The sequence below is a fragment of the Oncorhynchus kisutch genome, unplaced genomic scaffold (assembly GCF_002021735.2).
Source record: "Oncorhynchus kisutch isolate 150728-3 unplaced genomic scaffold, Okis_V2 Okis06b-Okis10b_hom, whole genome shotgun sequence".
Lineage (NCBI taxonomy): Eukaryota > Metazoa > Chordata > Actinopteri > Salmoniformes > Salmonidae > Oncorhynchus > Oncorhynchus kisutch.
Genome location: NW_022261983.1, coordinates 15,149,480 through 15,165,110, shown reverse-complemented (window position 1 = coordinate 15,165,110; position 15,631 = coordinate 15,149,480). Strand labels below are relative to the sequence as shown.

The window sequence follows — 15,631 nt, the reverse complement described above, 5'->3', positions numbered from 1 at the left end:
CTCAGGCTGAAGAACTGATGAGGAAGATCGAGAAGGAGGAAGAGCAGATCTCCTACGACGACCCCGATAAGAAAGTCTTCCACCTCTGTATAGTCAACCTGGTGATAGGGTGAGTTGGATTTACACAGTCCTTCAGCGGTGTAGTGGAATCTCTCTTCCAGGACCCTGTACTGTGTTAATAGTGTTTCTATCTCTCTTCCAGGACCCTGTACTGTGTTAATAGGGTTTATATCTCTCTTCCAGGACCCTGTACTGTGTTAATAGGGTTTCTATCTCTCTTCCAGGACCCTGTACTGTGTTAATAGGGTTTCTATCTCTCTTCCAGGACCCTGTACTGTGTTAATAGGGTTTATATCTCTCTTCCAGGACCCTGTACTGTGTTAATAGGGTTTATATCTCTCTTCCAGGACCCTGTACTGTGTTAATAGTGTTTCTATGTCTCTTCCAGGACTCTGCACTGTGTTAATAGGGTTTATATCTCTCTTCCAGGACCCTGTACTGTGTTAATAGGGTTTATATCTCTCTTCCAGGACCCTGTACTGTGTTAATAGTGTTTATATCTCTCTTCCAGGACCCTGTACTGTGTTAATAGTGTTTCTATCTCTCTTCCAGGACCCTGTACTGTGTTAATAGGGTTTATATCTCTCTTCCAGGACCCTGTACTGTGTTAATAGTGTCTCTATGTCTCTTCCAGGACCCTGTACTGTGCCAAGGGGAACTACGACTTCGGCATCACCCGTGTCATCAAGAGTCTGGAACCGTACAACAAGAAGGTTGCACATTGTTTTTCTATCCGGCAGTTCTGGAACATTCTCTTGGAAAGCCAATGTTTTTGAATGTTTCTACCACTTCAACCCCTGACAAACATGTTGGTGTTGTGTCCCAAATGACACCCTATTCCCTATATAGTGCACTACTCTGTTTAAAAGTAGTGCACTAGATAGGGAATAGGGTGTCATTTGGGACACAACCTTCCAGGGTGTTTGATCTTTGTTTAGATATTGGCCAACCGAAACATAGCCCAGAGTTCTGCACCTGTGTCCGCTCACTCAGCCCGGCTGAACACACACAGAGTGTCTCTGTAGGAGTGTTGTTGTCATTCCTACAACTTTATCGACCACACACTGAGCTGCACATGACCGTCCCTCACAAGAGACACTCTAGACTAGACTACACATGATTGTCCCTCACAAGAGACACTCTAGACTAGACTACACATGACCATCCCTCACAAGAGACACTCTAGACTAGACTACACATGACCGTCCCTCACAAGAGACACTCTAGACTAGACTACACATGACCGTCCCTCACAAGAGACACTCTATACTAGACTACACATGATTGTCCCTCACAAGAGACACTCTAGACTAGACTACACATGACCGTCCCTCACAAGAGACACTCTAGACTAGACTACACATGACCGTCCCTCACAAGAGACACTCTAGACTAGACGACACATGACTGTCCCTCACAAGAGACACTCTAGACTAGACGACACATGACCATCCCTCACAAGAGACACTCTAGACTAGACGACACATGACCATCCCTCACAAGAGACACTCTAGACTAGACCATCTCTGTAGGAGTGTTGTTGAGTTTCTAGAACTGTCTACCACCCACTCTTCCACTGAGCTACACAGTAGATGCCTCCATCATCTCCACATCTCCTCTTTCTCCATCATTTATCTCACAAAAAGGTTGTTGAACACCTTAAACTACCCCTCCATCCTCCTGTCTCCCATCTTATTTCTTAGCTTGTTTAACTGGTTTTAACTCGTTTTAACTGGTCTTAGCTTGTTTAACTGGTTTTAACTGGTCTTAGCTTGTTTAAACTGGTTTTAACTGGTTTTAACTGGTCTTAGCTTGTTTATCTGGTTTGAACTGGTTTGAACTGGTTTTCAGTTCAGGTACAAGTTGTTTAGATCAGGGTACCTGTCAAATTGACTTTGAGTCTCCTGAGTGTATATCCCTGCCCCCCCCCCCAGGGTTGGGAAATAACACAATGTCCAGCCAGGTTTTCCAGAAATCCTAGTAGGAAGATTCCCTGAATCAGGAGGGAATGAGAAGGACATATCTATTCCTCTGACCAGGGTTTCGTATCCTTCTCTCATTGGTTGTCGTCCTGTGTGTGTAGCTGGGGACAGACACCTGGTTCTATGCTAAGCGCTGTTTCCTGTCTCTGCTGGAGAACACGGCCAAACACATGATCATGATCAGGGACTCAGTTGTTCAGGAGTGTATTCAGTTCCTGGAGCACTGTGAAGGTACGGACGCGCACACACACACACATAATTACACGTGCAGACAGACACACACAGACACACACATGCACACTCACTCACACACACACACATACATAATTACACGTGCAGACAGACACACACATGCACACTCACTCACACACACCCACAGACACGTGCAGACAGACACATACATAATTACACGTTCAGACAGACACACACACAGTTTCAACACACCATTTACCCTGCTTTCGTCCCTCTCCTCTCTCTCCTCCCTCCCCCTCCCTCTCTCCTCCCCCCCCTCTCCTCTCCCCCCCCCCTCTCCTCTCCCTCCCCCCCCTCTCCTCTCCCTCCCCCCTCTCTCCTCTCCACCCCCCTCTCCTCCCCCTCTCCTCTCCCCCCCCCTCTCCTCTCCTCCCCCCTCTCCTCTCCTCCCCCCTCTCCTCTCCCACCCCCCCTCTCCTCTCCTCCCCCCTCTCCTCTCCCCCCCCCCTCTCCTCTCCCACCCCCTCTCCTCTCCCTCCCCCCCTCTCCTCTCCCTCCCCCCCCCTCTCCTCTCCCTCCCCCCTCTCTCCTCTCCTCTACCCCCCCCCTCTCCTCCCTCTCCCACCCCCCCCCTCTCCTCTCCTCCCCCCTCTCTCCTCTTCATCCCCCCCCTCTCCTCTCCCCCCCCCCTCTCCTCTCCTCTCCCTCTCCTCTCCTCCCCCCCCCTCTCCTCTCCCCCCTCCCTCCTCTCCTCCCCCCCCCTCCTCTCCCCCCCCTCTCTCCCCCCCCCCCCCCTCTCCTCTCCCCCCCCTCCCCCCCCCTCTCCTCTCCCCCCTCCCCTCTCCCTCCCCCCTCTCTCCTCTCCTCTACCCCCCCCCCCCTCTCTCCTCTCCTCCCCCCTCTCTCCTCTCCTCTACCCCCCCCCTCTCCTCTCCCTCCCCCCCTCTCCTCTCCCCCCCCTCTCCTCTCCTCTCCCTCCCCCCTCTCTCCTCTCCCTCCCCCCCTCTCCTCTCCCTCCCCCCTCTCTCCTCTCCTCTCCCCCCCCTCTCCTCCCCCCCCTCTCTCCTCTCCCTCCCCCCCCTCTCCTCTCCTCCCCCCTCTCCTCTCTCCCTGTAGTGTACGGTAAGACAGAGCCAGCCATGATAGAACAGCCACTGGAGGAGGACAGGATGCACATCGGAAAGAACACCGTCACCTACGAGTCTCGCCTCCTCAAAGCTCTCTTCTACGAGGTCATCGGATGGAACCAGTGATGTCATACTAGAACGGAACAGAGCCTGTGATGTCATCGCACGGAACCCGGTGATGTCATCGGACAGAACCAGTAGTTTACACTAAAGCCTTTTTAAAACCTGTTCTACACCCCTAACAGTTCAAATCTATCGACCTGGACCACATCACATGAGCTATTATAGTACATTATATATTTGGCCTGTTGTTATTTTCTGCATCGTCTGAAAGTTACAAGCTGTTGTTCTGACTTCTGTTAAACATATTCTGGACTCTCTCCTCGTCTTACTCACACTCACAGTGGGGAGACGCCATGGGGCCTCGTTCATTTGAGCGTGTTTAGTTTAGTTGAGCCTGGGCCCAGAGAGCTGTTGGCTGAGACAACATGCAACACAACATAAACACAACAACACAATATAAACACAACATAAACACAACAACACAATATAAACACAACATAAACACAACAACACAACATAAACACAACAACACAACATAAACACAACAACACAACATAAACACAACATCAACACAACATAAACACAACAACAACATAAACACAACAACACAACATCAACACAATATAAACACAACAAACACAACAACACAATATAAACACAACAAACACAACATGCAACACAACATAAACACAATATAAACAACATGCAACACAATATAAACACAACAAACACAACATAAACAACATGCAACACAACATAAACACAATATAAACAACATGCAACACAACATAAACAACATGCAACACAATATAAACAACATGCAACACAACATAAACAACATGCAACACAATATAAACAACATGCAACACAACATAAACAACATGCAACACAATATAAACAACATGCAACACAATATAAACAACATGCAACACAACATAAACAACATGCAACACAACATAACAACATGCAACACAATATAAACAACATGCAACACAACATAAACAACATGCAACACAATATAAACAACATGCAACACAATATAAACAACATGCAACACAACATAAACACAACATAAACACAACATAAACAACATGCAACACAACATAAACAACATGCAACACAACATAAACAACATGCAACACAACATAAACACAATATAAACAACATGCAACACAACATAAACACAACATAAACAACATGCAACACAACATAAACACAATATAAACAACATGCAACACAATATAAACAACATGCAACACAATATAAACAACATGCAACACAATATAAACAACATGCAACACAATATAAACACAACAACATGCAACACAACATAAACAACATGCAACACAACATAAACACAATATAAACAACATGCAACACAACATAAACACAACATAAACAACATGCAACACAACATAAACACAATATAAACAACATGCAACACAATATAAACAACATGCAACACAATATAAACAACATGCAACACAACATAAACAACATGCAACACAACATAAACAACATAAACACAATATAAACAACATGCAACACAACATAAACAACATAAACACAATATAAACAACATGCAACACAACATAAACAACATGCAACACAATATAAACAACATGCAACACAACATAAACAACATGCAACACAACATAAACACAATTTAAACAACATGCAAAAATATCTTCTTCTTTTATTTAAACTAGGGTTGTGGATCAGAACATCAGTCAGTATCTGGTGTGACCGTTTTCCTCAGGCAGCGCAACACATCTCCTTCACATAGAGTTGATCAGGCTGTTGATTGTGGAATGTTGTAACATGGGGCTGAGCATTATCATGGCACGACAACGGGCCTCAGGATCTCGTCACGGTATCTCTGTGCATTTTAAATCGCCATCGATAAAATTGCAATTGTGTTCGTTGTCTGTAGCTTCTACCTGCCCATTACCCCACCGCCACCACGGGGCACTCTGTTCACAATGTTTACATCAGCAAACCGCTCGCACACACAATGTCTGCCATCTGCCCGGTACAGTTGAAATCTGGATTCATCCGTGAAGAGCTTCTCCAGAGTGCCAGTGTGCCATCAAAGGTGAACATTTACCCACTGAAGTCGGTTACGATGCCGAACTGCAGTCAGGTCAAGACCCTGGTGAGGATGACGAGCACGCAGATGAGCTTTCCTGCGGCGGTTTCTGACGAAATTCTTCGGTTTTGCAAACCCATCAGTTTTATCAGTTGTCCGGGTCCCGCAGGTGAAGAAGTCGGATGTGGAGGTACTGGGTTGGCGTGGTAACACGTCTGTGGTTGTGAGGCTGGTTGGACGTACTGACAAATTCATTAAAACGACGATGGAGGCGGTTTATGATTTTTTTAAATTATCATTAAATTCTCTGGAAACAACTCTGGTGGACATTCCTGCAGTCAGCATGTCAATCGCACGCTCCCTCAACCTGAGACATCTGTGGCATTGTGTTGTTTGACAAAACTGCACATTTTATAGAGTGGCCTTTTATTTTCCCCCAGCACAAGGTGCACCTGTGTAATGATCAGTCTGTTTAATTAGCTTCTTGATATGCCATACCTGTCAGGTGGTTGGATTATCTTGGCAAAGGAGAAATGCTCACTGACACTAACTAAACACATTTGTGCACAACATTGAAGAGAAATAAGCATTTTGTGCATATGGAAAATGTCAGGGATCATTTATTTCAGCTCATGAAACATGAAACCAACACTTTCCATGCTACGTTTTCATTTTTGTTCAGTGTGTGTATATATATATATTGTTATTGTTATATATGTTGTTGTTATATATATATATTGTTATATATATTGTTATATTATTATATAATATGTGTGAGCTTGTTGTGTCTTCAAAGGAGGGTATGTCCATATGCTTATACTACAACCCTTACACTAGTCTCACATGGCACCCTATTCCCTACATAGTGCACTACTTTAGACCAGAGCTCTATGGCACTCTATTCCCTACATAGTGCACTACTATAGACTAGAGCTCTATGGCACCCTATTCCCTACATAGTGCACTACTTTAGACCAGAGCTCTATGGCACCCTATTCCCTACATAGTGCACTACTAAAGACCAGAGCTCTATGGCACCCTATTCCCTACATAGTGCACTACTTTAGACCAGAGCTCTATGGCACCCTATTCCCTACATAGTGCACTACTATAGACCAGAGCTCTATGGCACTCTATTCCCTACATAGTGCACTACTTTAGACCAGAGCTCTATGGCACCCTATTCCCTACATAGTGCACTACTTTAGACCAGAGCTCTATGGCACCCTATTCCCTACATAGTGCACTACTATAGACTAGAGCTCTATGGCACCCTATTCCCTACATAGTGCACTACTTTAGACCAGAGCTCTATGGCGCCCTGTTCCCTACATAGTGCACTACTTTTGAACAGAATCCTATGGGGTTATAGTACTAACCTGTGGCCTAGATCTGCCTGCTTCCTGTCTCTGTAGAGACTGTACCTTCCTGAGGAGAAAGGCCTTGTTCTGGGCTCTGGTCTAAAGTAGTACACTATACAGCTGTACCTTCCTGAGGAGAAAGGCCTTGTTCTGGGCTCTGGTCTAAAGTAGTACACTATACAGCTGTACCTTCCTGAGGAGAAAGGCCTTGTTCTGGGCTCTGGTCTAAAGTAGTACACTATACAGCTGTACCTTCCTGAGGAGAAAGGCCTTGTTCTGGGCTCTGGTCTAAAGTAGTACACTATACAGCTGTACCTTCCTGAGGAGAAAGGCCTTGTTCTGGGCTCTGGTCTAAAGTAGTACACTATACAGCTGTACCTTCCTGAGGAGAAAGGCCTTGTTCTGGTCTAAAGTAGTACACTATACAGCTGTACCTTCCTGAGGAGAAAGGCCTTGTTCTAGTCTAAAGTAGTACACTATGTAAGAAATAGGGGGGGATTTTGGACTCAAACTTTGACGTTTTAGTGATTTTGCTACTTCTCTTTTACAGTTTGTTTTTAAAAAAGATGGTCACCGTTATTTAGTCTATATTCAATTATATTTGTTTTTCTACAGAATAAAAAGAAAATGTACATGATAAGAGTGGTTTGTGATTCTGTCTCTGTGGTAGTGAATGAAGTGGATGACAGGGTTGGGGTTGATTCCATTTCAATTCCAGGGAAATTTCAGAAAGTCATTCCAAATCCTAAATAATACCGTGTTCAAGTCAGAGATGTCTCATTTTTCCTGAACCAATTTACCACAACAACACTGCCTTGGTCGTCACATGTTATGCATCGCTCTCAACTGGTTGAGTCTCCAGAGGTGAACCCATTATTCGCAGACGGTTGCAAAACGTTTTGCAACAATTTACTCTTGTTTTACATTTATCCTACAATAGAAAGGGCCCTATCTATCCCCTAGCTAGCCAACAGTCTGCTCCAATAGAGAGGGCCCTATCTATCCCCTAGCTATCCAACAGTCTGCTCCAATAGAGAGGGCCCTATCTATCCCCTAGCTATCCAACAGTCTGCTCCAATAGAGAGGGCCCTATCTATCCCCTAGCTATCCAACAGTCTGCTCCAATAGAGAGGGCCCTATCTATCCCCTAGCTAGCCAACAGTCTGCTCCAATAGAAAGGGCCCTATCTATCCCCTAGCTAGCCAACAGTCTGCTCCAATAGAAAGGGCCCTATCTATCTCCTAGCTAGCCAACAGTCTGCTCCAATAGAGAGGGCCCTATCTATCCCCTAGCTAGCCAACAGTCTGCTCCAATAGAGAGGGCCCTATCTATCCCCTAGCTATCCAACAGTCTGCTCCAATAGAGAGGGCCCTATCTATCCCCTAGCTATCCAACAGTCTGCTCCAATAGAGAGGGCCCTATCTATCCCCTAGCTATCCAACAGTCTGCTCCAATAGAGAGGGCCCTATCTATCCCCTAGCTAGCCAACAGTCTGCTCCAATAGAGAGGGCCCTATCTATCCCCTAGCTATCCAACAGTCTGCTCCAATAGAAAGGGCCCTATCTATCCCCTAGCTATCCAACAGTCTGCTCCAATAGAGAGGGCCCTATCTATCCCCTAGCTAGCCAACAGTCTGCTCCAATAGAGAGGGCCCTATCTATCTCCTAGCTAGCCAACAGTCTGCTCCAATAGAGAGGGCCCTATCTATCCCCTAGCTATCCAACAGTCTGCTCCAATAGAGAGGGCCCTATCTATCTCCTAGCTAGCCAACAGTCTGCTCCAATAGAGAGGGCCCTATCTATCCCCTAGCTAGCCAACAGTCTGCTCCAATAGAAAGGGCTCTATCTAGCCAACAGTCTGCTCCAATAGAGAGGGCCCTATCTATCTCTGCTCCAATAGAAAGGGCCCTATCTATCCCCTAGCTAGCCAACAGTCTGCTCCAATAGAGAGGGCCCTATCTATCCCCTAGCTAGCCAACAGTCTGCTCCAATAGAGAGGGCCCTATCTATCCCCTAGCTAGCCAACAGTCTGCTCCAATAGAGAGGGCCCTATCTATCTCCTAGCTAGCCAACAGTCTGCTCCAATAGAGAGGGCCCTATCTATCCCCTAGCTAGCCAACAGTCTGCTCCAATAGAGAGGGCCCTATCTATCTCCTAGCTAGCCAACAGTCTGCTCCAATATGAGGGCCCTATCTATCCCCTAGCTAGCTAACAGTCTGCTCCAATAGAGAGGGCCCTATCTATCTCCTAGCTAGCCAACAGTCTGCTCCAATAGAGAGGGCCCTATCTATCTCCTAGCTAGCCAACAGTCTGCTCCAATATGAGGGCCCTATCTATCCCCTAGCTAGCCAACAGTCTGCTCCAATAGAGAGGGCCCTATCTATCCCCTAGCTAGCCAACAGTCTGCTCCAATAGAAAGGGCCCTATCTATCCCCTAGCTAGCCAACAGTCTGCTCCAATAGAGAGGGCCCTATCTATCTCCTAGCTAGCCAACAGTCTGCTCCAATAGAAAGGGCCCTATCTATCCCCTAGCTAGCCAACAGTCTGCTCCAATAGAAAGGGCCCTATCTATCCCCTAGCTAGCCAACAGTCTGCTCCAATAGAAAGGGCCCTATCTAGCCAACAGTCTGCTCCAATAGAAAGGGCCCTATCTATCCCCTAGCTAGCCAACAGTCTGCTCCAATAGAGAGGGCCCTATCTATCCCCTAGCTAGCCAACAGTCTGCTCCAATAGAAAGGGCCCTATCTATCCCCTAGCTAGCCAACAGTCTGCTCCAATAGAAAGGGCTCTATCTATCCCCTAGCTAGCCAACAGTCTGCTCCAATAGAAAGGGCTCTATCTATCCCCTAGCTAGCCAACAGTCTGCTCCAATAGAAAGGGCTCTATCTATCCCCTAGCTAGCCAACAGTCTGCTCCAATAGAAAGGGCTCTATCTATCCCCTAGCTAGCCAACAGTCTGCTCCAATAGAGAGGGCCCTATCTATCCCCTAGCTAGCCAACAGTCTGCTCCAATAGAAAGGGCTCTATCTATCCCCTAGCTAGCCAACAGTCTGCTCCAATAGAAAGGGCTCTATCTATCCCCTAGCTAGCCAACAGTCTGCTCCAATAGAAAGGGCTCTATCTATCCCCTAGCTAGCCAACAGTCTGCTCCAATAGAGAGGGCCCTATCTATCCCCTAGCTAGCCAACAGTCTGCTCCAATAGAAAGGGCCCTATCTATCCCCTAGCTAGCCAACAGTCTGCTCCAATAGAAAGGGCTCTATCTATCCCCTAGCTAGCCAACAGTCTGCTCCAATAGAAAGGGCTCTATCTATCCCCTAGCTAGCCAACAGTCTGCTCCAATAGAAAGGGCTCTATCTATCCCCTAGCTAGCCAACAGTCTGCTCCAATAGAAAGGGCTCTATCTATCCCCTAGCTAGCCAACAGTCTGCTCCAATAGAGAGGGCCCTATCTATCCCCTAGCTAGCCAACAGTCTGCTCCAATAGAAAGGGCCCTATCTATCCCCTAGCTAGCCAACAGTCTGCTCCAATAGAGAGGGCCCTATCTATCTCCTAGCTAGCCAACAGTCTGCTCCAATAGAAAGGGCCCTATCTATCCCCTAGCTAGCCAACAGTCTGCTCCAATAGAAAGGGCCCTATCTATCCCCTAGCTAGCCAACAGTCTGCTCCAATAGAAAGGGCCCTATCTAGCCAACAGTCTGCTCCAATAGAAAGGGCCCTATCTATCCCCTAGCTAGCCAACAGTCTGCTCCAATAGAGAGGGCCCTATCTATCCCCTAGCTAGCCAACAGTCTGCTCCAATAGAAAGGGCCCTATCTATCCCCTAGCTAGCCAACAGTCTGCTCCAATAGAAAGGGCTCTATCTATCCCCTAGCTAGCCAACAGTCTGCTCCAATAGAAAGGGCTCTATCTATCCCCTAGCTAGCCAACAGTCTGCTCCAATAGAAAGGGCTCTATCTATCCCCTAGCTAGCCAACAGTCTGCTCCAATAGAAAGGGCTCTATCTATCCCCTAGCTAGCCAACAGTCTGCTCCAATAGAAAGGGCTCTATCTATCCCCTAGCTAGCCAACAGTCTGCTCCAATAGAAAGGTCTCTATCTATCCCCTAGCTAGCCAACAGTCTGCTCCAATAGAGAGGGCCCTATCTATCCCCTAGCTAGCCAACAGTCTGCTCCAATAGAAAGGGCCCTATCTATCCCCTAGCTAGCCAACAGTCTGCTCCAATAGAAAGGGCCCTATCTATCCCCTAGCTAGCCAACAGTCTGCTCCAATAGAAAGGGCCCTATCTATCCCCTAGCTAGCCAACAGTCTGCTCCAATAGAGAGGGCCCTATCTATCCCCTAGCTAGCCAACAGTCTGCTCCAATAGAAAGGGCCCTATCTATCCCCTAGCTAGCCAACAGTCTGCTCCAATAGAAAGGGCTCTATCTATCCCCTAGCTAGCCAACAGTCTGCTCCAATAGAAAGGGCTCTATCTATCCCCTAGCTAGCCAACAGTCTGCTCCAATAGAAAGGGCTCTATCTATCCCCTAGCTAGCCAACAGTCTGCTCCAATAGAAAGGGCTCTATCTATCCCCTAGCTAGCCAACAGTCTGCTCCAATAGAAAGGGCTCTATCTATCCCCTAGCTAGCCAACAGTCTGCTCCAATAGAAAGGTCTCTATCTATCCCCTAGCTAGCCAACAGTCTGCTCCAATAGAAAGGGCTCTATCTATCCCCTAGCTAGCCAACAGTCTGCTCCAATAGAAAGGGCTCTATCTATCCCCTAGCTAGCCAACAGTCTGCTCCAATAGAAAGGGCTCTATCTATCCCCTAGCTAGCCAACAGTCTGCTCCAATAGAAAGGGCTCTATCTATCCCCTAGCTAGCCAACAGTCTGCTCCAATAGAGAGGGCCCTATCTATCCCCTAGCTAGCCAACAGTCTGCTCCAATAGAGAGGGCCCTATCTATCCCCTAGCTAGCCAACAGTCTGCTCCAATAGAGAGGGCCCTATCTATCCCCTAGCTAGCCAACAGTCTGCTCCAATAGAGAGGGCCCTATCTATCCCCTAGCTAGCCAACAGTCTGCTCCAATAGAGAGGGCCCTATCTATCCCCTAGCTAGCCAACAGTCTGCTCCAATAGAAAGGGCTCTATCTATCCCCTAGCTAGCCAACAGTCTGCTCCAATAGAAAGGGCCCTATCTAGCCAACAGTCTGCTCCAATAGAAAGGGCTCTATCTATCCCCTAGCTAGCCAACAGTCTGCTCCAATAGAAAGGGCCCTATCTAGCCAACAGTCTGCTCCAATAGAAAGGGCTCTATCTATCCCCTAGCTAGCCAACAGTCTGCTCCAATAGAGAGGGCCCTATCTATCCCCTAGCTAGCCAACAGTCTGCTCCAATAGAGAGGGCCCTATCTATCTCCTAGCTAGCCAACAGTCTGCTCCAATAGAGAGGGCCCTATCTATCTCCTAGCTAGCCAACAGTCTGCTCCAATAGAGAGGGCCCTATCTATCTCCTAGCTAGCCAACAGTCTGCTCCAATAGAGAGGGCCCTATCTATCTCCTAGCTAGCCAACAGTCTGCTCCAATAGAGTGGTCCCTATCTATCTCCTAGCTAGCCAACAGTCTGCTCCAATAGAGAGGGCCCTATCTATCTCCTAGCTAGCCAACAGTCTGCTCCAATAGAGAGGGCCCTATCTATCTCCTAGCTAGCCAACAGTCTGCTCCAATAGAGAGGGCCCTATCTATCCCCTAGCTAGCCAACAGTCTGCTCCAATAGAGAGGGCCCTATCTATCCCCTAGCTAGCCAACAGTCTGCTCCAATAGAGAGGGCCCTATCTATCTCCTAGCTAGCCAACAGTCTGCTCCAATAGAGAGGGCCCTATCTATCTCCTAGCTAGCCAACAGTCTGCTCCAATAGAGAGGGCCCTATCTATCTCCTAGCTAGCCAACAGTCTGCTCCAATAGAGAGGGCCCTATCTATCTCCTAGCTAGCCAACAGTCTGCTCCAATAGAGAGGGCCCTATCTATCTCCTAGCTAGCCAACAGTCTGCTCCAATAGAAAGGGCTCTATCTATCCCCTAGCTAGCCAACAGTCTGCTCCAATAGAAAGGGCCCAGGATGAACAAAGGCCCAGGAGCCTCACTTTTCAAATGTTCTTAGCTGCTATACTTAATTTCTTCATACTATAATTTCTTAAAATAGGAGAAAATTCTGTTTAAATACAATGTCTCTACAAATTAATAAAGCTGTGTTTATAAAATAAAGTTTATAAAATAGTTTATAGTTTATAAAATAAATTAATAAGCGCATTTCATTTATAAATCGCAAAACAAATGGCATACAAAATATATGTAAATTGCATATTTTGATTTCAAGTTTAACATGTATAAATGGCATTGTGTAGTTATGGATTTCATCATACGCATAATTAACTATCAAATCTGTGTGAACTACAAACGTCTTCTAAACGAGACACTGATGCTCTGTGTAGCCCTGTGTTATGTCCCAAAGAGCCCTATTCCCTACATCAGGGCTTCTCAAACCACTTCCCTGGGACCCCCAGACCTTACACAATGTTGTTGTAGCCCTGTGTTATGTCCCAAAGAGCCCTATTCCCTACATCAGGGCTTCTCAAACCACTTCCCTGGGACCCCCAGACCTTACACAATGTTGTTGTAGCCCTGTGTTGTGTCCCAAAGAGCCCTATTCCCTACATGAGGGCTTCTCAAACCACTTCCCTGGGACCCCCAGACCTTACACAATGTTGTTGTAGCCCTGAACTAGGTCACATGATTCAAGTAATCAAAGGGCTTGACGATTAGTTGACAAGTTGAATCAAGTGTGCTAGCCAATTATCATACTTGACTCAAGCAAAAGTGAAAGTCACCCAGTAAAATACTACTTGAGTAAATCTTAAAAGTGTTTAGTTTTAAATATACGGAAGTATCAAAAGTAAATACATAAATAATTTTTCATTCCTGATATTAAGCAAACCAGACGGAACCATTTTCTGTTTGTTATTTATTTACGGACAGCCAGGGTCTCCAACGCTCAGACATCATTTAAAAACAAAGCATTTGTGTTTAGTGAGTCTGCCAGATCAGAGGCAGTAGAGATGACCAGGGGATGTTCTCTGTTTAGTGAGTCTGCCAGATCAGAGGCAGTAGGGATGACCAGGGATGTTCTCTGTTTAGTGAGTCTGCCAGATCAGAGGCAGTAGGGATGACCAGGGATGTTCTCTGTTTAGTGAGTCTGCCAGATCAGAGGCAGTAGGGATGACCAGGGATGTTCTCTGTTTAGTGAGTCTGCCAGATCAGAGGCAGTAGAGATGACCAGGGATGTTCTCTGTTTAGTGAGTCTGCCAGATCAGAGGCAGTAGGGATGACCAGGGATGTTCTCTGTTTAGTGAGTCTGCCAGATCAGAGGCAGTAGAGATGACCAGGGATGTTCTCTGTTTAGTGAGTCTGCCAGATCAGAGGCAGTAGAGATGACCAGGGGATGTTCTCTGTTTAGTGAGTCTGCCAGATCAGAGGCAGTAGAGATGACCAGGGGATGTTCTCTGTTTAGTGAGTCTGCCAGATCAGAGGCAGTAGGGATGACCAGGGATGTTCTCTGTTTAGTGAGTCTGCCAGATCAGAGGCAGTAGAGATGACCAGGGATGTTCTCTGTTTAGTGAGTCTGCCAGATCAGAGGCAGTAGGGATGACCAGGGATGTTCTCTGTTTAGTGAGTCTGCCAGATCAGAGGCAGTAGAGATGACCAGGGATGTTCTCTGTTTAGTGAGTCTGCCAGATCAGAGGCAGTAGGGATGACCAGGGGATGTTATATTGATAAGTGTGTTTAGTGAGTCTGCCAGATCAGAGGCAGTAGAGATGACCAGGGGATGTTCTCTGTTTAGTGAGTCTGCCAGATCAGAGGCAGTAGAGATGACCAGGGGATGTTCTCTGTTTAGTGAGTCTGCCAGATCAGAGGCAGTAGAGATGACCAGGGGATGTTCTCTGTTTAGTGAGTCTGCCAGATCAGAGGCAGTAGAGATGACCAGGGGATGTTCTCTGTTTAGTGAGTCTGCCAGATCAGAGGCAGTAGAGATGACCAGGGGATGTTCTCTGTTTAGTGAGTCTGCCAGATCAGAGGCAGTAGGGATGACCAGGGGATGTTATATTGATAAGTGTGTTTAGTGAGTCTGCCAGATCAGAGGCAGTAGAGATGACCAGGGATGTTCTCTGTTTAGTGAGTCTGCCAGATCAGAGGCAGTAGAGATGACCAGGGGATGTTCTCTGTTTAGTGAGTCTGCCAGATCAGAGGCAGTAGAGATGACCAGGGGATGTTCTCTGTTTAGTGAGTCTGCCAGATCAGAGGCAGTAGGGATGACCAGGGGATGTTATATTGATAAGTGTGTTTAGTGAGTCTGCCAGATCAGAGGCAGTAGAGATGACCAGGGGATGTTCTCTGTTTAGTGAGTCCTCCAGATCAGAGGCAGTAGAGATGACCAGGGATGTTCTCTGTTTAGTGAGTCTGCCAGATCAGAGGCAGTAGAGATGACCAGGGGATGTTCTCTGTTTAGTGAGTCTGCCAGATCAGAGGCAGTAGAGATGACCAGGGGATGTTCTCTGTTTAGTGAGTCTGCCAGATCAGAGGCAGTAGGGATGACCAGGGGATGTTATATTGATAAGTGTGTTTAGTGAGTCTGCCAGATCAGAGGCAGTAGAGATGACCAGGGATGTTCTCTGTTTAGTGAGTCTGCCAGATCAGAGGCAGTAGAGATGACCAGGGGATGTTCT

At 46.9% G+C, this 15,631-nt stretch overlaps 1 protein-coding gene across 3 annotated transcripts in view; it reads left to right on the top strand.

Moving 5' to 3' along the window:
- LOC116359998 (tetratricopeptide repeat protein 30A) overlaps positions 1–3,741 on the top strand; it is a 39,962-nt gene extending 36,221 nt beyond the window's left edge. For 2 of the 3 annotated variants that reach the window (XM_031814369.1, XM_031814368.1), the window contains exons 16-19: positions 6–109; positions 695–773; positions 2,144–2,273; positions 3,351–3,741. In XM_031814369.1, coding sequence (XP_031670229.1) covers positions 6–109; positions 695–773; positions 2,144–2,273; positions 3,351–3,487 — 450 coding nt within the window. In that variant the 3' untranslated portion in view covers positions 3,488–3,741. Of the gene's footprint in view, positions 1–5; positions 110–161; positions 341–694; positions 774–2,143; positions 2,274–3,350 lie in introns of those variants that run through there. The other variant, XM_031814370.1, reaches the window with a different exon arrangement.
- Positions 3,742–15,631: the final 11,890 nt, after the last annotated feature.